The 22022-nt window shown below is 33.4% G+C and overlaps 2 protein-coding genes and 1 long non-coding RNA gene across 4 annotated transcripts; 2 read left to right on the plus strand and 1 right to left on the minus strand.

Annotated features, from left to right (window-relative positions):
- Positions 1-1068: 1068 nt before the first annotated feature.
- NAK (Protein kinase superfamily protein) lies at positions 1069-4389 on the minus strand. Its single transcript, XM_007026953.3, has 6 exons — positions 4039-4389; positions 3405-3730; positions 2835-2970; positions 2618-2760; positions 2382-2505; positions 1069-1872 (listed from the first exon to the last, which is right to left on the minus strand). Exons 1-6 carry the CDS (start codon positions 4088-4090, stop codon positions 1457-1459), a joined length of 1197 nt encoding a protein of 398 aa, XP_007027015.3. The 5' UTR covers positions 4091-4389; the 3' UTR covers positions 1069-1456.
- Positions 4390-9559: 5170 nt separating this feature from the next.
- LOC148762339 (uncharacterized) lies at positions 9560-10401 on the plus strand. Its single transcript, XR_016026417.1, has 2 exons — positions 9560-9833; positions 9985-10401. It is a non-coding gene; the product is annotated as an uncharacterized LOC148762339 (long non-coding RNA).
- A 1734-nt stretch (positions 10402-12135) lies between these two features.
- AS1 (myb-like HTH transcriptional regulator family protein) lies at positions 12136-16291 on the plus strand. 2 transcript variants are annotated; one of them, XM_007026955.3, is made up of 3 exons: positions 12136-12867; positions 14597-14710; positions 14933-16291. In XM_007026955.3, the coding sequence occupies exon 3, from the start codon at positions 14983-14985 to the stop codon at positions 16054-16056; it is 1074 nt and encodes a 357-aa protein (XP_007027017.3). In that variant the 5' UTR covers positions 12136-12867; positions 14597-14710; positions 14933-14982; the 3' UTR covers positions 16057-16291. The 2 variants fall into 2 exon arrangements, with proteins under 2 accessions (XP_007027017.3, XP_088662856.1); XM_088806730.1 differs by having other exon boundaries at positions 14610-14710.
- The last annotated feature ends 5731 nt before the right edge of the window (positions 16292-22022 follow it).

Here is a 22022-nt window from a genome sequence, read left to right on the forward strand (position 1 = left end):
ATTTTGTATAGGTAGAATTGTAATTTTATAAACTTATGAGGAATAATTTCGTTTTAATGATTCTAAAAATTATTCCATCAGATATGAAATAGTTAATACCAAAGAGAGTTAGATTTAGTTAAAAGATGATTTTTTACTGATTTTAAAGAATAGGTAAAACTTAATAATTATTTTTCCTTATCAAATTACCAACCAAACAAGGGGAGCAAATAATGGTTGGGAACTTGAAAGAAGGATAGTTTCGATCTCTTCCACTCATAGAGGGTCTCCCACTCTCCGTGTTTTCGTCGTATCTTCCGAAGAAATTTTCTCAAGGCCTCGGCCAGGTCTTGTGCTTCAAACGTGGATGTCAACCCGAATAGGATGTTTCTGCCGTGTTAATATGATCACCCTTGATTTACCACCCCATTTCTCTAATCCCTTTCTGTTTTGCAGGTGGACTCTTTCTTTTCCATACTTTGTTTAACCGTTTCTTCACGCATTGCTTCATGTCCCTTCCTATTTGCTAGCTTAGCTTGTTCAAGACAAAACTTGCTTGTCGATGTTCCTGATTAAAAACTGATTGAAAGAGAAAACAACATCGTTTTTCTCGCACTTGTTTTCTTGTGTACTGCTGCATATCTTAGCTGTCTACAGCTGATATTAATCATAGTGTTCTTACGGATGTTATAGAAGGATGACCAAGTAAAATTCCGGAAAAAAGGGTTACCAACTACCTTCATTTTTGAATAGGATAATGCCGTGGAGATGACTTCCCTTTGCCAATCCATATTTAATTGACAAGTTGGAAATGCCAATATGCATTGAGAACATGAAACCATTTGCTTAGGGGGAAAGGAAGGGTGTGAAAGCCAAGTCCTCTTGGAAGTGGTAAACTTTGCACTAGACATTCAATAAAATCAAGTAAATGCCTAGAAGTTCTCCTGACAACCAAAATTTGTCTCTTTTTTCCATGTTCACATAAATCAAATTGACTTATTTCATGCAGCTCATGAATCTGTCGGCGGATTCCAATAGTTTTAGAAAGAGAAAAGAAACTGTGAGCTTAGTTTTAAGGGCAGTAGAACGTAATGAGAAGAGAGATACATCTGATATATCACATGGTCTACAACAAAATGAAGATTCTTACATACTGTCTCAGATGAGCTCAATTACTTTTCCAAACAAGACCATATGCTAGGGAAGAAAGGACCAAAAACCCTAAAGAAAGCCTCAAATAAGCTCAATATCATTTTTATACAAACATATATTCTTCACTATTTCAATCATGATGGTATATTTAGCAAAACCCAGATCATGTTCATGAAATGCTCTAGAATATGAGCATGATCAAATTCAGAGGTAGATTTAAATAGTTTACCTGTAAGATGAACTGTACACTACTCAAACATGGTTTTGTTCCCTGCCTAAATCCCAGAAACAATTCCTATGGACGTTCAAATCAGCATTTTTCCATCTAAACACGAAGAGGTGAAGCAGAAGGCTTCGGGAAAGTAGTTGGTTTGCCATTGGAATGGCTTTGCACCTTTACATGGTGTTCCTTCTGAACGCTTTTTGGCATGTCACCTGGCTCCTGAAATTGCTCAAGCTCTGTTACCACCTCATCCATGCTTGGCCTGAACTTAGGTTCTACAGCTAAGCACTGAAGTGCAAGGTTAGCCACCTTTTGGACCCGATTTAATGAATACTGGCCTTGGAGCCGGGTGTCTAGTACACGGAATATTCTACGTTTGTTGGTCAGGTATGGTTTTGCCCACTCCACCAGATTGTGTTCTCCTTGTGGCCTGTTCTTGTCAATAGCTCGTCGGCCAGATAACATTTCTAGAAGAACAACTCCAAAGCTGTATATATCGCTCTTGGCAGTCAAATGACCTTCCCAATAAAAATGAAGTTGATATCAATACTCAGAGTATATCAACTTCATTCCATATGATCCAATAACAAATTGCTAAATGTAATGAGAACTATAACAGATGAAAATAACTGATATGATAAAAAAACAGATTTTATTTTGTTTTGTTCCCAGTAGAATCATAGTTGAGTTCTAGATAAAAGGTTCATGTTATTCCCAAACAGAAGGTAAATAAAACAACTCCATAACTGAGTCAAAAGGACTGTGAAACCCTTCTCCATGCATTGTGAAAACAGGCAAATAGTAGTACATTTTTCTGAAAAACATGTTGAGTGAACTGTAGATATTCATTTAAGAAAAAAAAAAGAAGAAAAAAGGAGAAAAAAAAAGCAAATGAAAAAAGGGTAGTACACAAATCCAATAGAATTACTGAGCATATAGAGAACAGTTGTAGATAGCGGAAAATAAAAGCCAAAGAGATTGGCATGGACTATGTATTTACAAAAGAAAACAGAGCTGGGAACAATACCTGTGGCTAGATACTCTGGAGCAGCATATCCATAGGTTCCCATGACCCTAGTGGAAACATGGCTCTTGTCACCAGTTGGACCATCCCTAGCCAACCCAAAGTCAGAGAGTTTTGCATTGTAATTCTGCAAATAGCAAATGATACAGCAGCACATAGAACATTAGTAAACGGATAAGATTCCAATATACTCACCATGCGACAGAAATGTAAAAGGAAGCATTAGCTCAGTTACATACCGAATGAAGCAAAATATTAGAAGTTTTAAAATCGCGATATATGACTTGTGGTTTGGCATTATGAAGAAAGGCAAGTCCTTTGCCAGCACCAAGTGCAACCTTCATCCGGATGCCCCAAGAAAGTGGTGGGAAGTGCGACCCCCCTGTTTCAAGATTAAATTAGGGACATATACTTTACTTCATAGATATGAATGTTTCACCAATATGAGGAACTCACTCCTGAATAAATGATTCTCCATGCTACCCCGAGCCATGAACTCGTATACCAGAAGCCGGTGCTCATCTTCTAAGCAGTAACCAATCAACTTTACAAGATTAGGGTGATGCAATTGTCCAAGATAGTTGATTTCAGCCTGTGCCAAAAGAACAAAAGTAAATCAAAACATCCTCCCATAAGAGGAAGGCTGAATACCACAGTTTTCACTAAAATGCATTTACAACATCATCATTTCACCAAATTTAAATATATTAGAATTGTGTGGACATCCTAATAGCCATGCCAACTGGACTGGATTCTTGTGCTGATAGAATCATGGTAAGTCAACATGGTCGAATTAATGACGGTAACCAACTTAAGATTGCATCCAGGTAATACCAACTTCTCTTAGCACTAGAGGAGTTAGCTGCCATAACCTAATAGCAAGTAGCAAGGGATTCAAAATCTCGCCACCCCCACCCCACACCACCCCCCCCCCCGCAGGCAAACAACAAAAAAAAAAAAAAAGAGAAACTGAAATGAAATAAAAATAACTTGTGCAATTTTAGAAAGTAAAGAAATATCACTAACCAGCCATTCCTTGTGACCCTGGAACCCTTCTTGTTTGAGCCTCTTAGCAGCAATTACTATACCAGTACCAGGCTTGGTAGCTGTAAGTGAATGCTCATCAATCCATCCTTTGAAGACAGAACCAAATCCACCTTCTCCTAGCACGCTGTCTGGCCGGAAGTTTCTGGTGGCTGTCCTGAGCTCACTGAAGGTGAAAACCTTTAAATTTGAAGACTGCAAAATCTCACCCTCGCTCCGGGGAGCTTGTGGTACAGAAGCTGATGACACCCTACTGCTTGAACCACTCAAGTTGTTTCCATTTCTGCTCGCACTCGTCGAATTAACTCCTGTACACAAATAGTTAATTTTCACATGCTTTATAAGTAATACTTTTAAAATTGTCTCAATAAAAACTCACACTTTTACAGCTCCAGACAGGATCTGTATTACAATTTGAGCTTGTGAGCAAACAAGTTTTTAACCATGTCCATTTCAATACATCAAATATTGATTAGAACGATAGAAATCAAGCCCTTTCCATTGATTTCAAAATAGGAAACACGGCATGCAAGTTCATTTCTCATCAACAAAGCAAAAACTCAAAGCTTTTAAGCAGAATAAAGCACAATCAAGAACCAAACAGCTTTCAACTCACCGGTAGTAGAAGGACTGACAGACTTGATGCGATTGCTCCAGCAAGCTCCCATCAAAACAGAATAAATCCCAGATCTTTTTTTCAATCTTTCCCCTTATTTTTTCTCTTACAAGGCCAAACTTTCCACAAAGAAAGACAACCAACTTGGATATTCAGAAAGATCAAAGTCGAGTATGTGGTAATTTGACAGCTAGATTTTGGATATGATCTCTTTTCTACACCCTTTTTTTCACTTTTTTAGAAGGTGGATTTGGCTTTGGAGCATGATGAGAAAAGATCAGCAAACCCAAAAGTAAGGTAAAAGGCTTCTTTGCTATTGGATTTGCCTGCTTCCTTCCTTCCTTTCTTTATGAGTAGCTCTTTTTAGACCTCAGCCACCTCAGCCAACCAAAAAATTGTAGACAGTTGACTCGCTTTCTTCCTTCTTTTGTCTCTTTACCCCAACAAACCACCAATCCACCATGTGAACAAGACAATATTATATTTCTAGTAACTACAGTATTTTCATTCCATTTTTACATTACTCATTAACCCATTGGCCCAAAAACACTTAAAAAAACTTGTATTAAATTAAAAAAATTAAGGATTTAGAGAAAAGGGTTAGTTTAATAATCAAACTTGGTTGTTGTATTTAATTTGTTTACGAGGCATTGGATGCCATTCCTTAGACTTTTCCTCTTGATTCTCAATGATTAGTCAAGTCAAGTTTTTCCTACTCCTCTTAAGAACCATGTCTCACCGTTGGATTTACGCTAAACCTTGTTGTGCTTGCCATGTGATTGTATGTTTTTGGAGTTTGTTTGTTGCAAGCAACCTTGGGGAGTTCTGTCACCTTTGGATATTGATCAACAATTATTCAAGCATCTTTACCATTCTTTTTTTTTTCTTTTTAAGAATACAGTTTTGCCGTTCTTTGATTTGTGAAGTCTACGTGACAAGGACTAGTGTGGAACAACAAGAATATGATTGTGGATGGCAGATGCATGTAACAGGACACACAGGAAAGCACACCTTTCCCCAACATGCATCATTCTCTAATAATTGCAGAAGATGGAGCAGCATGCTCCCAGAATTGGATTCTTCAGATTCATATTTTTTTCCTTTAAAAATCAGTTGACTGTTGACCCATGGCTATTGTGACAAAGAATAACGCACACAACAATACTCATGTCAGCAATACCCCATGTTAGATTCAAAAGCAGAGGAACCCCCCCTTTTTTTTTTTCCCTTAAAAATTTTAGTTTTATAGTTTATTACACAAAAAACGGAAGGTTTGGCGATGTTCATCTTTCAGGCATTGTATCAACCTGGAAGGTAGGTTCAAATGGTTTTAACCCAAAACAAGAACTGTAACACCACTCAAAGACATGGCTTTGTTCCCTTTAATCCCAGAAAGAATTATCCCAATGGATGTTGAAATAAGGAAAGAAAATTGGTGCTGCATCAAAAAGTTTTCGGCTAATTATTAAACATCAAGTGGTAAAGCAGAAGTCTTGGGATAAGTTGTTGGTGTACCTACCATTGAAATGGCTGTGACTATTTACATGGTGTTCCTAACAAGGACAGGTCATTTTGGTGTTTAAGCTTAATTTTCCGTGGCTTAAATCTTAACAAAAGTTTCTATATTATAGTCTTTACTCAACTAACTCGTTCATGTTTTATTATATTTAATCAAATTTTTAATTTTAAAATTAAATATATATTTAAATTTAATAAAAAAATTATTTATCACAAGACATAATATAAATTAACAATTCTTTTATCCACGTGACAGAATTAGAATCCATAATCATTTATTATCGAATGATCACGTCAATTAGTCTAGTTATATGTTACGTGAATAAAAATAGCAACTAGTATTAGATCCAATGACAATTGTATTTTCGTTAAATCAAGAAGTTTATTTAATTTAAAATAAAAATTTAAAGATTTGTTTAAATAAAATAAAAAAATAAGAAATTTTAAATAAATAATCGATTATAATGTAAAGGCTTTTTGAAGATTTTTTTGCCATTTTTGATTAAAGAGCATAGTGAATATATTATATAGACATAGTGTATGAGTTTGCTACGAGTTAAAATTAAATGATGATTACAACAGAAATTCAGAAAACAAATAACTACACAGCTGATCTGCTGCTGTCGATTTGTTATCTTTTCCAGTCCCTTCTGAATACTTTATGGAATGTCATCCTGCCTCCTGGAGCTGCTCAAGTTCTGTTACCGCCTCTTCCTTGTGCGGTCTCAGCTCTTGAACTTGGGCTCTACAGCGAAGCATTTGAAGTGCAAGGTTAGCCAACTTTTGGGCCCGCTGCACTGAGTAGTGAAGGCCTTTGATAATTAATGAACCTGTTGTTCGAAGGATAAAAACCCAAAAAGCTTCCTAAAATGTTTTAAAAAAACCAATTTGATCTTTTATGTTTCGAAATGATATTTCTGATTCTTAACTGTTAATATAGATAGTTAACAGTTAAAAAAAATTTATACCTAATACTTAAAAATATTTTAAGACACAGATACACTCCTAAAAAAAAATTGTTCAAATTTCCTTTTAAAACTTAATAAAATTCATTTTGATATTTAATAAAACTCAATATTTGACAAACGAAAAAAAAAATAAAACTTAATAAAATTTTAAAATAAGATTTGTGGATGTAATAGTTTGTCTTGCTTTGACAATTAATAAAATTTAATATTTGACAAAGAAGAGAAAAACTTAAAACTTTTGAGATATATAGTACTCAAGTTAAAATCTTTTTATGTCACCCTAAACTCTAATATCAAAAAACAAATTTTGGGTAAAATTTTTTTAAGAAAATTATTAATTATAAGTAAGAAATTAATATATTGATCGACACTATCAAATTTAAAATATCCATCATTGAAAAAAATGTTTATTTTTTTAATACATTCTTTTCAATGAAAAAAAATCTTAAATTGTTGTAGAAATAAAAAGTTTGATGAAAATAGACTTTACTTCAAAAAAATTGTTTATGGTTTTCAAAATAGATACAACTTTAAATTTTCAATCCTTCAAATCAAAACTTTTTAGGTTTTTTTTTTATTAAGGTTTTAGAAGGGACAATGAGCAGATTTTTTTTAAAAAAGAATACCTTTAAATTAAAAAAATAATATAAAAAGTATTTATATTTTTAAATATATATGTAGTATTAAGTTTAATTTTTTTAATGGTTAACTAACAAAATTAACAGTTAAAAGAACAAAAACATCATTTTAAAATGAGAAAGACTAAAATGTCCTTTTAAAATATTTTGAAGAGGCTTTTTGAATTTTACTCTTATTTGAATCCGACTGATCCTTAATAGTTACATTCGAATCGATCATATCCTTTTTTATATTCGATCTGAATCTGAAAAATATATATATATAACCTCACATCCAACTTGACTCGACTTGAAATTTAGTTTAATAGTTCTAGTTTAGTTTAATTTCATTAAAAAATTTTCTCATAATATAAACTACATCTTAATCATACATAAGTAGATTATACTATTAAGTTAATCACTTAAATTATCACAATAAATAATAATTACACCAATCTAACCTAATCGTATTTATAACGTGTTTGGCCTGACTTTTTTTAGTTTAAAAGCTATCATAAAGTTTTTATAAAAAATAATAACTTTTAAAATTAAGTTAAAATTATTTAATAAATTTACTTTAATAAGCTATTTTTATAAGTTATAATTTTGATTAAAATTATCATAAATAATATTTTTTATAGGGTAATATTGTGATTACATTTAACAGATGAGGATATTTTTATAATAAAAATAATTTTTTTTGTGTATTTAAAAAAAGAAAAGAGAAAGCTTCGGAGCTTTTCCTAAAGCTTTTTTTTTAATTTGATTATTTTAAAAAATTTATTTTTTTAAAAAACTTTCAAAGTTTTGTTTAGCCTGATTTTTACTTTTAAGAGGTAGATAAAATAAAAAAAAAAGTCATATCAAACAAGCACTTAGCCCGTTTTTATTTTTAAGAAGTAGATAAGTTAAAAAAAAAAGTAAAGACCAAACAAGCATATAGGGCCTGTTTGGTAATCGAAAAACGACTTGTTTGAAGAAAATTTTTTCTGTGTAAAATATTTTATAATAAATTTTAATATTTTTTATTGTTTGAATAAACTGTCGAAAATATTTTCTATTATTTGAATCATCTTATGGAAAATGTTTTTCACTATGGTGGAGTTATTTCGGTGTTAAAATAATAAATAGAAGTTGATTACAAAAAAATATTGATATTTGGTTTTCATTAATTTGAGATCAAAATTAAAAATAGAAATGAAATGGACAAAATTAATAATGATATTTTCTAAAGCATTTAACCACATATCTATAATGAAAATAAACTTTAATTTTCAAAAAAAATTTAATCTCATTACTTTTTTATCATAACTATAAAAATATAAATATTTATCAATTGTGTAAGATATTCAAAACATATACTTATATATATGTATTCATTAAATGATGATTATTAAAATATTTTTTATTATAATTATTAGTAAGATTTAAATAAATTATAAATGCGTATTCATCAAATGATAATCATTGAAATATTTTTTTGTTATAATTATTAGTAAAATTTATCCAATTTATAAATAAAAAATTTAAGCATTGACTGATTTCATTAAAAAAATTTAATTTTAATAGTGTTGTATAAATTAAATAATAATATTTTAAATTAATTTTTTAAAATTAAATATTAATATTTTTATTTTTTAATATTTTAAGTTAACTATTAATATACATCAAACTTATACTTATAGACTTAATATAAAGTGTTTTTATTGTTCTCCAAAAAATATTTTACATCGTAAGTCATTTTACATGATCAACTTTATTAACTTGTAAAACATTTTAAATTTAAAATTAATTTTTTTATTTTTTAAATAAAAATTAATTGAAAAATATTTTTTTAAAAATATATTACTTCAACACAATCATACTCTTGATTTGAAAACCTGTCCACCCGGATTCTGATTTTTTGTAATAAAAAAGAAGCGTTATCTTATTGGATCAAGATGAGACGAAACCCGGTGATACGTAAACTTTTACCTTTGCTAAACAAAACTGATGTTGAAGACCAGGAATAGAAGCAAAGTAAACTTTGTTGGCTTGACCCACCACTCTCGGGCCCAATTCTTTGATCTTGGTCAATCTCTCACGTCACAAAACTCGGACCAAATCATTGTAGGCCGGCTACGCCCTGCCAAAGGTCAGATCCAACATTATTTTTAGCTAGCCCTACAAACATTATTCCCTTTATGGTCACAATATGAAGCCCACATTTCTATTTTGCTACTTATATTTGATGGGATGTTATTGATTTTGTTTTTAAACATTTGATTTATTAATTGGTATATGAAATTTTACTTTTTTGATTTTTTTTTTAAATTCAAATTTTTTATCTTTAATGAAGTGATAATATCATTGATTGTCAATGTATCTAATATAGTCCTTGTATCTTAATGCCGTTTTGCTAAATTTTATTGAGTGAAGTACAATGATTATGAAAAGGGAAAAGAGAAAAGGGAAAAGGGAAAGGTGAAAAAACATACCTGTATTTTCCCCTGGGGATGTAGCAATAAAGGGAGGCGTGTAAGCGTGAGTGGCTTTGTCAAGTCTTTAGCAAGGGGGGATGTGGTGGCGCAAAGTAGAGACCAGACCATTATTTTAAAGGAGGTTTGGGGATGTTTCCCTTTCACCGAACCACGTTGGGTTAAGGATGGCTCAGAGACGTCAGGTCAGACCACTGAGCGCACCACCCAGGGAGGTCACACCCCTCTCCCCACACCTCCACTCTCACCGATCCCCATACAAATTCTGCAGCCTTTCTTTGTACTGTGTTTTTTTTTCCTTTTAGTATTCAATTTTAAAAGGAAAATATAATAACACTTTATTACTGTACTTCATCACATGTGCAGATATCTGCATGTTTTGAGCACCAAAATGCTCAATCAGGACCGTTACAGTTCGGTTCTGATCATGGGTTTGTTTGGATCAGACGGTGAGAGGTGAAGGCAGAGTAAGAGCTGGGGTAAGTTTAACAAGTAAAGCCTATAATTCCCCTTCAGTCCCTACCACAAAAAGCTGTTGGCTATCTTCGGGGGGAGCACGGGGCGGTGGGGTTCATGGTGAAGAAGATTAGGGGAGGATCTCCCTCAATTTTACAACAGGTTTGACATGTCAAATCAGCTTTATGATTCCAAAGATACCCCTTTCTGCTTTTGTTTCCAGTTTTAGCCCAACAATTCCCTGTGTAAGTATGCTTTGGATCCTGATGGAATAACCTGTTCAATTAAATTCAGACTAGGGTAAAAAGAGCAAATAATTTGGACTTTTATCTTTTGTTGCTTTTTTTTTATTTAAACATTTTCCTTTCTTAAATAGCTTGTTTTTTCAAATTCATTTATTTTAGCATTCATAATTTTCGAGAAAGAGAAACAAAATTAAAAAATAATAATTTTCTTATAATAAAAGTATAGAATTATTTTTAAAATATTTTCACATTAAATTTAGGATTTATATTTTATGCAATATATATTATTATTTAATCATAAAGTATTACCTTATAAATATGTAAAAATATAAATAGTTTTTAAATTATGAATATTTATTTTTTAAAGTTCTTAACTTTTAAAATTTTTTATTAATAAAGTAATAATATTTTATTTATTAAATAATATATAAAATTTATATATCGATAATGTATTAAATATAAACTTTAAGTTTAATAGTTGATATATTAGAATCAATTACGAAGACTTTAGAGAGGTATTGTTTTATATGATTTTGTATATATTTCAATTTGATTTATAATTTAAGGCTTTACATAAATATTACAATAAATTTTCACAAAATTTTTATACTTGGAATCTCACACAAGTAAATTAATTTGTGATGCATTAGATAAATATATTTATTTTCAGTAGTAATCATAACAATTTTCTTATGACGCTCGTTAATAAAATTTTTAAAATGTAATCAAAGTACTATTCACCAAAGCAAAGTTTTTATAATATAAATAGCTGTAATTTTTTTTATTTTTTTTAATTTGAACTATGACAAGAAGAAAATAATATCCTCATCTACCTAAATGACCTAAAGCCTAAAGGACAAAGTTCATGAAAATATAATACACACAAATATTGAAAGACAAAAGCAGTAGTACCACTAGTATTTTAAAGTAAAAACCAGGCAAGAAAAGCTGTCATTTTTTTTATATAATACTTTTAATTTCAGAATTAATTAAAATAAATAAATACAAAAAAGTGGAGAAAAAAAAAAGAAAACGAAAAAGAAAGGGGAAAAAAAGAGAAACGAGCGTAACTTATCACTGACATCTGAGAGGCGCTTCTGAGCGCAGCAGAAGGTCGAGTCTACATCAGACTCGTCTCCTTGTGCCGCGAAACGCGGACTACAGTCCCCCCTTCCCGGCCCCCTCAGTCTGGGTCCCACTATCCTACGTGGCATCCCCCTCCTTCCCTCGATAATCCCCCCTTCTGGAAATATCCTTTCCATCTCCTACTCCCCCCCACCTCCACTAATCACTATCAGACTGATTCTTTGAATAATCAAGGCGTTGATTGAAAGGTTCGACGATTTTCACCATGTTAACGCCCACACCATAGCATTTTCTTGGTCGAGGTCACGTCTGCATATGTTGCATGGAAATGGAAAAGGCCAGAATTTTTTTTAAAAAAAGGGGGAAATTCGTAGCAGTATTTTGCTAACGTACGCCGGAATTTTGTATTTAATGGTGCGACAGAGCACTGGTTGACCATGCCTAGACTCGTTAAATTAATTAATTTAGTAACTATTAGAGAATTAGTGGAAAGTGATGGCGATTTCGGGTAGGACCGTAGGGGACCATGGATCTAACATTTCTCGGGTTGACAAATATACCTAACCCGGTTCCCAATAAATAAGGTACCTATCCCAGGTGGCTTTAATTGGAGTTTCTTGCGAAACCAATTAACGGCTCTGATTTAGCTGTTATTTCGCCTTCCATGACCGCTCGAATTCGTTATTACAAGAATTATTTATATAAAAAATAAAAAAAAGAAAATAACGGAAATCCAAACTGAAAGCCGAGGAAGAATGGAGGCAGGCAGGAGCATTTTAAGCGCTGAAATCGAGCGCGTACGCCATTTTCTTTCTCTCCGTAGTTTAATCAAAGCTTACTGGGCTTAAAAGGAACAAAAGGTTTCGCTGTCTGTCTACACGAAACGTAGGGTAGAGCGTAGGGAGTGAAAGAAAGCGGAGAGGGAGAAGAGTAGGGAGGGAAAGGGGCAGGGTGCAGGGACTCTGACGTAAGCACATTCCTCAAAACACGTCAGCACAGACCCCTCTCTCTTTTGAAAATACGGACCTTTTGCTGCAGTTTTCTTCTTTTCTTTTTTTTTTTTATTTTTGGTTTTCCTTTCTCTTCTCAGTCTCACTCGCGTGCCTCTCCCTCACGCCCCAACTGTCAGATCTCTTTCTCTCTCTAAATTTTACTGTTTCTCACCACTGTTAACCTTTTTCATCTTCAACCCCCTCTCTCTCTCTCTCTCTCTCTCTCTCTATATCTGCTTTTTCTTGTTATTCTTAGTTCTTCGTCTCTTTCTCTCTCTCTCTCTCTAGGCTAAGATTTTTCTCTCTCTAGAAGGTGTGCGTATCTGTGTCTGTGTGTGTGTGTTTGGGGAGTTTCGACTTTCGATTTTGGTTTTGTTTTCTTTTCCATTTGTGTTGTCCGGGGAGAGATTAAAGCTAGAAGATGCAATGAAGGCAGAGTTTAAATTTGAACCCTTGATTAAAGAAAAATGGTAAGCTACCTTTTTTTTTTGTTTCTCATTTTCAAATTAAGGTTGAATTTGTTTCATACCCCTTTTTTTTAGCTTCTTTGTGTCGTGTTTAGTGAAGTTAAAAAAGCTTGCTTTGGATTTCTCTTTGGGCTTGAAAGAATCTGTTTTTTTTTTATTCTTTAAGCAATGAAGGCTCTGTTTAATTTTGCTGCAAATGTAAGAAAAAATGATTCTTTTTAACTGTGGGAGGTTAGAGTTCGAATCAAGATTTTGTTTTCTTAGTTTTCTCGGCTGCCAAACGGTGAATGGATGTGCGGTTTCTAGTTGAAGATTTTGAGGGAAGCCCCTGCTCTGTGACCAATCCCCTGACTGCTTAAGCATTATATAAACAAATTCTTTGTGGACAAATTATGGCCAAAACGTGTTACTTTTTACTTAAAGTTTCTCCTTTTATTAAGCAAAAAAAAAAAAAAAAAGGTCTCCTCTTGGACAAGACAGTGTGTTCTTTTTCTTCATTTGTTCTTAAAATTGGGCTTCTAAAAAGAGTAATTATCAATGAAGAGTTACCCGCGAACAGCTTTTCTTGCTAAAATTCCATAATATCCCGGGCCTTATCCGGGGGAATGTTCATCTTCACCCAAATCTGTTGATCAATAGGTTGTTGATCAATAGGTTATACGTTTTATCCTGCAACTGTGATTTTGTTAAGATTTTATTTCACAATTACGGAAGATAATTTGAGTAAATATCTTGAAATTTGTGGGATTATTCATGTCATAACATCCTTGTTTGATTGATTTGTTACTTCCCATCTTGAATAAACTGTCATCGGATTTGTTTATATACTTCTTTTAGACATTTTTTATGGGGTGTTTTAGTAGATTGGTTTTAGTTAATAGCTTAAACGAGGGTAAAAATAGTCGTTGATGTGTAACATGAAAGTCTCCCCGTATTGCGATAGATACCAGCTGTTAGCTGTGGTTCGTACAATTTGGTTGTAATCTGGTGTCAGAGGCCGCTGGGGAGATTTATATACACCAATTTGGCATCAAATGGAGATTCTTGGATATGAGTTTCATCAATTATTGTACCACATGTCATCTTTTTGCACATTTTTTTGCTGACTCCAATACTGATTGTCATCACTGGCTGTATAATTGATTTTGCTATGACAGAACTGAAATTTGTGTATTCAGTCATTGCTTAAAAGCATTCCTCTGGAGATATTTGATCCTATTTTAATATTTTAATAATTCTTTTTTGTTTCCCAAATTTGAACTGTTTCTCCTTGTCATTTCTGTGCATTGTTTGGTAGTATTATGCTGCTCAAGTTTTGTACTGACTTTATAATCAATGCCAAGTTGTACCAGCACTTATCATCATTTATCGACACATTCATTTAACAGCTTGAATGTGCATTCTCATTTTGATGATTAATTAGATATATCTTTATTTGTGTACCGGCAATTTTGTCAATTCTTAGTTGAAACTAGAGAATCTCAAGTGCTATTTTAGCCTAGACTTTATTATTATTTTGTACAATGCGGAAATTCTGACATTATATTTAATCAGTTTCCTCATACATATTTTCTATCTGACTTCATTGGTACCTGGCTTGTGGTATTGTGAGCAAAGGTGCCATTTTTGTGGTTGTAAACTATTAGTAGCTATCTGAGTCAAGAAATTTTATATGGTATTTGGAGTTCTTGATATCCCACATTTAATTGTCTTAAAATTTATTCTTGAGTAGCTCCTGATCTCAGTGGATTATGCTGGAGAAGTTTATGGCCCATGCAATGGTGACTTATGTGCCGGGTGGTTGGTGTAATTCTGCATCAAGATTGGGCTTAAATAGATAGCCAGGGTAAGTCACATGGTATTTTTTCTGTCAAATTTCCATGTTTTGTACCTTGTTTTATGATACTTGTTTTAGTCAAGGACTGGAAAGTGCTGTGGGCAATGGCATTGTTATAAGTTCATTCTTAATTACTCATCTTCCTGATTTTTGAGTTTGTTGCTGTTGGATCCGTTTGTTATCACTTGCGTATTAGCAGAGTGATGGTTGAACTTACTGATCTTCGTGCAGATACATTATGAGGAGCTTAGGGCAATGGGAAGTGGTGTTTGCACCTGGAAATGAAGGAGAGGCAGCGTTGGAGAGCTGAAGAGGACGCTTTGTTACATGCATACGTGAAACAATATGGACCAAGGGAGTGGAACCTTGTTTCACAGCGCATGAACACACCCCTAAACAGGGATGCAAAATCTTGCTTAGAAAGGTGGAATAACTACCTCAAACCTGGTATCAAGAAGGGATCTCTTACTGAAGAGGAGCAGCGTCTTGTAATCCGTCTTCAAGCCAAACACGGCAATAAGTGGAAGAAAATTGCAGCCGAAGTCCCTGGCAGAACTGCTAAAAGACTGGGCAAGTGGTGGGAAGTGTTCAAAGAGAAGCAACTAAGGGAACAAAAGGAGAAGAATAAGACAGTTGATCCAATTGAGGAGGGCAAGTACGATAGGATTTTAGAAACTTTTGCAGAGAAACTAGTGAAAGAGAGGCATAGCTCAGCCTTTTCCATGGCTACTTCTAATGGGGGCTTTCTTCATACCGACCCACCTTCCCCTGCTCCAACTCTTCTTCCACCTTGGCTTTCTAATTCCAGCACTGCCCCTGCTGTCAGGCCACCATCCCCTTCAGTGACTCTAACCCTATCTCCCTCGACAGTGACAGCTGCTCCACCAATCCCATGGCTGCAGCCTGAGAGGATGTCAGAAAATACCCCTGTTGTTTTGGGAAATATGGTGCCCTATGGATCAATTCCTCCTTGTGGTGAGAACCCGCTGGTATCTGAACTGGTGGAGTGCTGCAGGGAGCTGGAAGAAGGGCAACGTGCTTGGGTTGCGCACAAAAAGGAAGCAGCCTGGAGGTTAAGAAGGGTAGAGTTACAACTGGAATCGGAGAAGGCATGCCGTAGAAGGGAGAAAATGGAAGAAATAGAGTCGAAGGTGAAGGCTTTAAGGGAAGAGCAGAAGGCTACTCTTGATAGAATTGAAGCTGAATACAGGGAACAGCTAGAAGGGCTAAGGAGGGATGCGGAAGCAAAGGAGCAAAAATTAGCTGAGCAATGGGCTGCAAAGCACTTGCGTCTTACTAAGTTTCTTGAACAAATGGGGTGCAGACCCAGGCTCACTGAGCCTAATGGCCGGTGAGGAAGATCAGCTCTACGCGGTTCGACATTCTGCTTTCAAAAGACTGCGTTGCTGCACATCCTTTTTGATCATGTGTCTATTCTCTTCTCAAATTCTACGATAGATGTCTATTTATATTTTCTATCTCCTTATCCCTTTGGCACTCTGAATGGAAGGCAGCATTAGCTGAACTTGCTCTGTCTTGCATTCACTTCTTAAAAATATATTAAATTTATATCCCAACCATTGCACGAAACTGTTTGAATCCTTTTCAGAATGAGAGGAGGATATAATCGTTTGATCAGATATGGCATTGGTTTCCGGAGGACAAGGAGTCTGATTTCACATACATGGAGGCAGATGCCTGTAATACCTGCCATTGGTGGGGTTTGTCAATTGAGAGATGAAAATGTTTGCATGTTATATTGTATCTTGTTCATTCTCGCCCCTGCACCTGCTGATGTGTAATCTTGAAATTTTTGTATTTTCTATTATATTGTTAGTGAAATGGCAGGAATTACCTTTTTGTATTTGAGAAATTGAAGGTTTTTAGCTTATATGATTTCTTTCCAGAAACTCTGTGCAAGATGTTATAATGGCAATTTATTTCTCCATATATACATACACACGCTTCTGTTTCGCACCCAAATCTTTTAATGTCCAATGTCCTGGTGATTCTTTTTCTTTGCTTTGCAAGATTTTACCATTTAATGACCAATGTCTTAGTGATTCTTTTTCTTTGCTTTGCAAGATTTTACCATTGTAAATCCTCCCTTGGTAAAAGAATTTAGCCAACAGTGAGTTAAGAAAAAGGGATAAAACGAGTTTGTATGAGAGCAACATTATCATGATTGTGTTTCATAGGAAACTTATGACACCAAAAATTTAGAAAAGTTGTAAAAGAGTGGTCCATTGAAACTATAGGGCAATTTTAACTGCATTTTAGTCTTGTAATGCTGAAAAGGGGAACATATACATATATAAACACATGGTGCAGTACTCATTCAGAAAGTATAGCAAAGAAACCAAAACTAAAGTTATCACATCGATAGCATGCTTACCTCAGACTGTTCTCCATGTTGATGTAGTGTCATAGATGTATGCTTATGTTGTTGCCTTGTGGCTTGCTCATCATTTTCTTGTCCAGCTCGAGCTTGTTGCTCATGTTGTTGCCTTGTGGCTTGCTCATCATTTTCTTGTTTAGCTCGAGCTGGTTGCTCATGTTGTTGCCTTATGGCTTGCTCATCATTTTCTTGTCCAGCTCGAGCTTGTTGCTCATGTTGCTACCCTATGACTTGCAAGTGCCTCAGAACAGTTTTCATAATCGAAACTGCCTATTTATCCCTGGCTCATAGTAAAACTGCAAATGGGGGATAAGCCTTATCAAGCTACTATTTCAAGTCTCATGACTAATTAATAGGCTAAATATCTTGAATATTTAAACAAAGGATAAAAACAAAGTATAAGAAGCATAGCCTCTATAATTTACCAATCTCATGATCAAATTTTTTTTATGATAATCATTATTATTTGATGAATGGTAAATATGAGAAATGAATCAAAAGTTACATACGTCTAGGATAAATGTGTACACATGCTCACATGCATGTGCATGTTAGTATATTCATAATTAATAACTTAAGTAACGACAAAAAGTAAGTATATATGTATCGAGATATTACGATAAAGTAACGACAGGTATATATGCATAGTTTTTACGAAAATTTAGAATCTTTTATAGAAAATGAAATGATTTGTGTATTAATTAATAACTTACTTTTCAAAATCAGTCAATATCTGTTTTTTTTAAATCAATATAATTACATGTAAAAATTTGAGGCAATTAGAAAAGAAATTATAATGTCAAACTTGTTTTTAAGTGAACAGTTACTGAGGTCATTCACAAAGAATAGATATGTAGTGCTATTTGTTTGAGATTCTTTTAAGCTTTTTTTCATGATATATTTTCTTTACAGAACAAAGCCAAGAAAGCATAAATTAGGGGTTGTAATAGTAAATGAAGTGTATGGGATAAAACCTTCTTTAGGTTTTTTTTTTTTTTAGTTTTATATCGTGTTCATGTAATCTCGAAGGTACAATTTATATCCCCCCCTATTTGTATCATCTTACTTTATTACTTATAAAACTTTAATAGGATAACTGGACTCTGTGAAAACTTACAGCATAAAAAAAAATGAAGTGTATGGGATAATCTTTTCTATTAACCTACATTGAACATCAACATAACAATGAGTTTTCAGTGAGGAAATGATAAATTAATAATCTTCAGCTCTAAGTTCTTCAAGCATTAGAAAATTATATTATTTTGTTGGGTATACTTCAAGTCCTCCTGACTAATAGGCTATATATTTTGAATATTTAGACAAAGGATAGAAACGAAGTATAGGAAACAAAGACTTTGTTATTTACTGAACTCATGATCAATTTTTTTTCTCATGATCATTTAATGGAAGGTAAACATGAGAGATGGATCAAAGATTGCGTAATTATGCATATGTACACATGTGCGCACATGTATGTACGCGTTTATTAATATATTCATGACAATTAAATTATGTAATGACAAATAGTAAATACGTATGTACTATGACAAAGTAACGACAAGCATAAATACATGATTTTCACGAAAATTTAAAATTTTTTGTAAAAATGAACAACGTATGTACTTGCCAAGATCAGGTAATATATCTCTTAATTAAAACAATATATATTGTATTAAATTTGTGGACAATTGTTACATCATGCATTTCTTTTCATGCAATGTGAATTTTGGATTAAATAAGGTGAGGCAAAAAAGATCGGTGTAAACAAAGCCAAGAAAGTATAAACTAGAGGTAGTAACTATCAAATGAAGTGTACGTGATCAACTTTTCTCTTAACCTATAATATTTAGCACCACTATGACAGTAATTACTATTAATCAGTAGCTTTAAGTTCTTCAAGCATCAGTATGTTTTGTTGGGTATACACCACTAGTATTATAGGTAGATATACTTTTCAATTACCCTTTTTTTTCTCTTGGCTTAATTTCCAGAATGATATTATAATTTCTTTAAATATAAGCCATCAATAAACTAATTGTGATATCATGCATTTCATTTTTTTAGATTTGATAAAACTTAAATCTTAGCTTTTATACTTAAACCCTTCAGTAGTAAAACTGAACCTAGTTGATCAGTTATTGTATTTGCTAAGAAGTTAAGAATTTGTTTTTAAGAGACCAAAGGACAAATGTTGGATAAGTGGAATAGGTTGTAATTAGATCAGCTTAACATAACTTTCTTCTAATATGAAAGGTTAGATTTATCTCTTTTTTTTTTTCAGTGCATTTCCACTAATTTAAGCAAACTTGATGTTTTGATTACTTATGAGGGATCTTAAGAACTAATAATCATGTCTACTACAAGTCTTAAATGGATTCAAAAGAAAAGAAGTCGAGAGATGAAACAACCTTATCTATTTTACCAAAGTACTTTAGGGAGGTACAGGGTCTTTCCTCTACTTGCCATCTCGCTGGCAATCCTATAACTTCCAATCTTTATAAGTAGGCATTATAAGTAATGGGTACTGATCTACAAGTGGCTTCCATGCTAAAGGTTTTGCATCAATGGCAATTTCATCAGTTTCAGTTTCATCCATTCTAGGTTGTGGAGCACCATCATTCTCCGAGTTTTGTTTAGCTTTTCCGTTATCAGATCCTTTTAGCGATGTTGAATCACTAGTATATGCCATTTTGGGCTATCAAGCACCAGCACTTTTTAGAATTTTTTCAGCTTTTCCCCTATCATATTCTTTTCCTGGTGTTGAATCACCAACATCTGCCATTTTGGTTTGTCAAGCATCACCATTTTTCAGGTTTTCTTCAGCTTTTTCCTTATCAAATTCTTTTCCCGGTGTTGAATCACCATTATCCGCCACTTTGGTTATCTGTCGAACACCATCACTTTTTGAGGTTTTCTTCAACCTTGTCCTTATCAGATTCTTTTACCGATGTTGAATCACCAATATCTACCATTTTAGTTTGTTGAGCATTGCCATGTTCCAGGTTTTCTTCATCTTTTCCCTTATAAGATTCTTTTCCCGATGTTGAATCACCAATATCCACCATTTTAGACTATTGAACGCCATCTTTTTTTAGGTTTCCTTTAGTTTTTTCCTTATCAGATTCTTTTCCCTGTATTAAATCACCGATATCCACCATTTGAGTTTATTGAGCACCATCCCTTTTTTGGTTTTCTTCAGCTTGTCCCCTATCAAATTCCTTTCTTGGTGTTGAATCATTAGTATCCGTCATTTTCAACCTTTGAAAGGCTCAAACAAAGGTAGCATTTCACAGACAACTACAAGGGCTCTCCAAAGTTCATCAAAATGAAAAAAAAGAATGAAACAAAATCATATTAAAAAGAAGAAGAAAAGATTCTTTTGAGTTGTCATATACATGCAACGAATAGTAAGGTGGCACGTAAGGTAAAAGAAATCGAATTGCAGGATTAGGACAAAAATATTTAATGCTAAAGCTTAATTAGGATTATTTACCAAATCCAAGATAAAAATGCTAAGCTTTGTTACTACTAGTATTTTTTTTCTTTTTTTCTTTTAAGTATTAATTAATTTTTACCTATACATGAGTCCTCTACATTTGACTCTTGTCCCTAGCATTTTATCACAGGTAAAGGGCATTTTGGGCTTTTCTTTTCATTTTCTACTTTCCGAATCTCCTTTTCCTTACAGATCTCACCAAGCTTTGCATCGTTTTCACTACCCCAAGTTAGGTCTCACTGAAGATGCTATTTTTAAGAAAACCAATTTCGAAGACATACCTATCAGCAAGGTGATCATCCTCAACATGGATTATCAGCAAAGAATTGACAAAGCTACGGCAAGATTTGGGTAAAGAAATGGTGGGTTAAGACTCGATTTCAACTATATCGATATAAAGGCTTTTCAGTCGATGGTGTTTTCAGTGTGGCTAATGGGAGAGATGAAGAAGAAAAAGTTGGGCAGCAAAAAATTTTAGAGCTCTAGCAAGATGCAGGTCAAAGAAGAACGGGTTTAGAGAGGAATTATCATTCTTATCCTTGCAATTTCTCTACTACTTAGCACAAAAATTTGAGCCAAGAAAAATTAAAAAATCTAACTTTATGAAGATATTTTCTTTTACTTGATAAAACAAAAGCAATTAGTGGTATTTGAAGAGAAACCCAAGGCCACGAATAAAGATGACAAAGAGACCAAGAGAAGTGTAGTAGCTTGCAAATTAAACAAAGTCATGATCAAAGGTGGTTTAAGCCATTTTGTGCATGCGAGTTGTGTTTTTTGCACTGTTTTGCATCTTTGTTGTCTAATGTTGGTCTAAATTATGCAGAAAAATATTTTGTTCATTGTTGGAGGTGTAGTAGTTTTGTTCATGAGTCCAAAACTTATGAGATAAAATATTTAAATTGGTGCATAAATGTTTACAAGTCTAGACCTTATGAAACTACTTACATTGGTATGAAATTATAACAATTTTTAAAAGGCAAAATGTTTATGTTACTTTACTTTTGTTCAAGTATTTTGGATGAAAGTAGGGGCATTGGACAAAACTAGTAGCAATTGTGCACACTATGAATATAGATAATATATTTGTTCACTTATATTTTAATTGTTTTATGAAATTTCAATATTGAACTCATTAATATACATGATTTCATCCATTTCACTTAATAATATAAGTATAAAACATTTGGCCAAAACTTCAAGTACATGGTATAATGGTAAAATGCATGCATTATCGATTCCAAAAATTAAGATTTTTAGGGTATTTTCCTTGTTCTTGTTTTGAGGCTTATGTGCCATGTTCAGGGACCTTTTGGTGATGTTTCTTAACTAGGGTGATTTCTTTTCCCCTTAGAATGAATCAATGATATCTTACCTTTCAAAACAAAAAATCAAATGCATCTTTTTTTTTATGAATGATTTAGTGT

The sequence above is a fragment of the Theobroma cacao genome, chromosome 5, assembly GCF_053813885.1.
Source record: "Theobroma cacao isolate CCN51 chromosome 5, ASM5381388v1, whole genome shotgun sequence".
NCBI classification, from domain to species: Eukaryota; Viridiplantae; Streptophyta; class Magnoliopsida; order Malvales; family Malvaceae; genus Theobroma; species Theobroma cacao.

Bases quoted from the DNA above. Each gene is read 5' to 3' on its own strand.
- AS1 (XM_007026955.3), top strand. From the start codon at position 14,983: ATGAAGGAGAGGCAGCGTTGGAGAGCTGAAGAGGACGCTTTGTTACAT.
- NAK (XM_007026953.3), bottom strand. From the start codon at position 4,090: ATGGGAGCTTGCTGGAGCAATCGCATCAAGTCTGTCAGTCCTTCTACT. The intron at 3,731-4,038 runs GTGAGTTGAAAG...ATTTGTGTACAG, and splicing joins TGTCAGTCCTTCTACTACCG to GAGTTAATTCGACGAGTGCG. The intron at 1,873-2,381 runs GTATTGTTCCCA...TTTATTGGGAAG, and splicing joins TCCAGAGTATCTAGCCACAG to GTCATTTGACTGCCAAGAGC.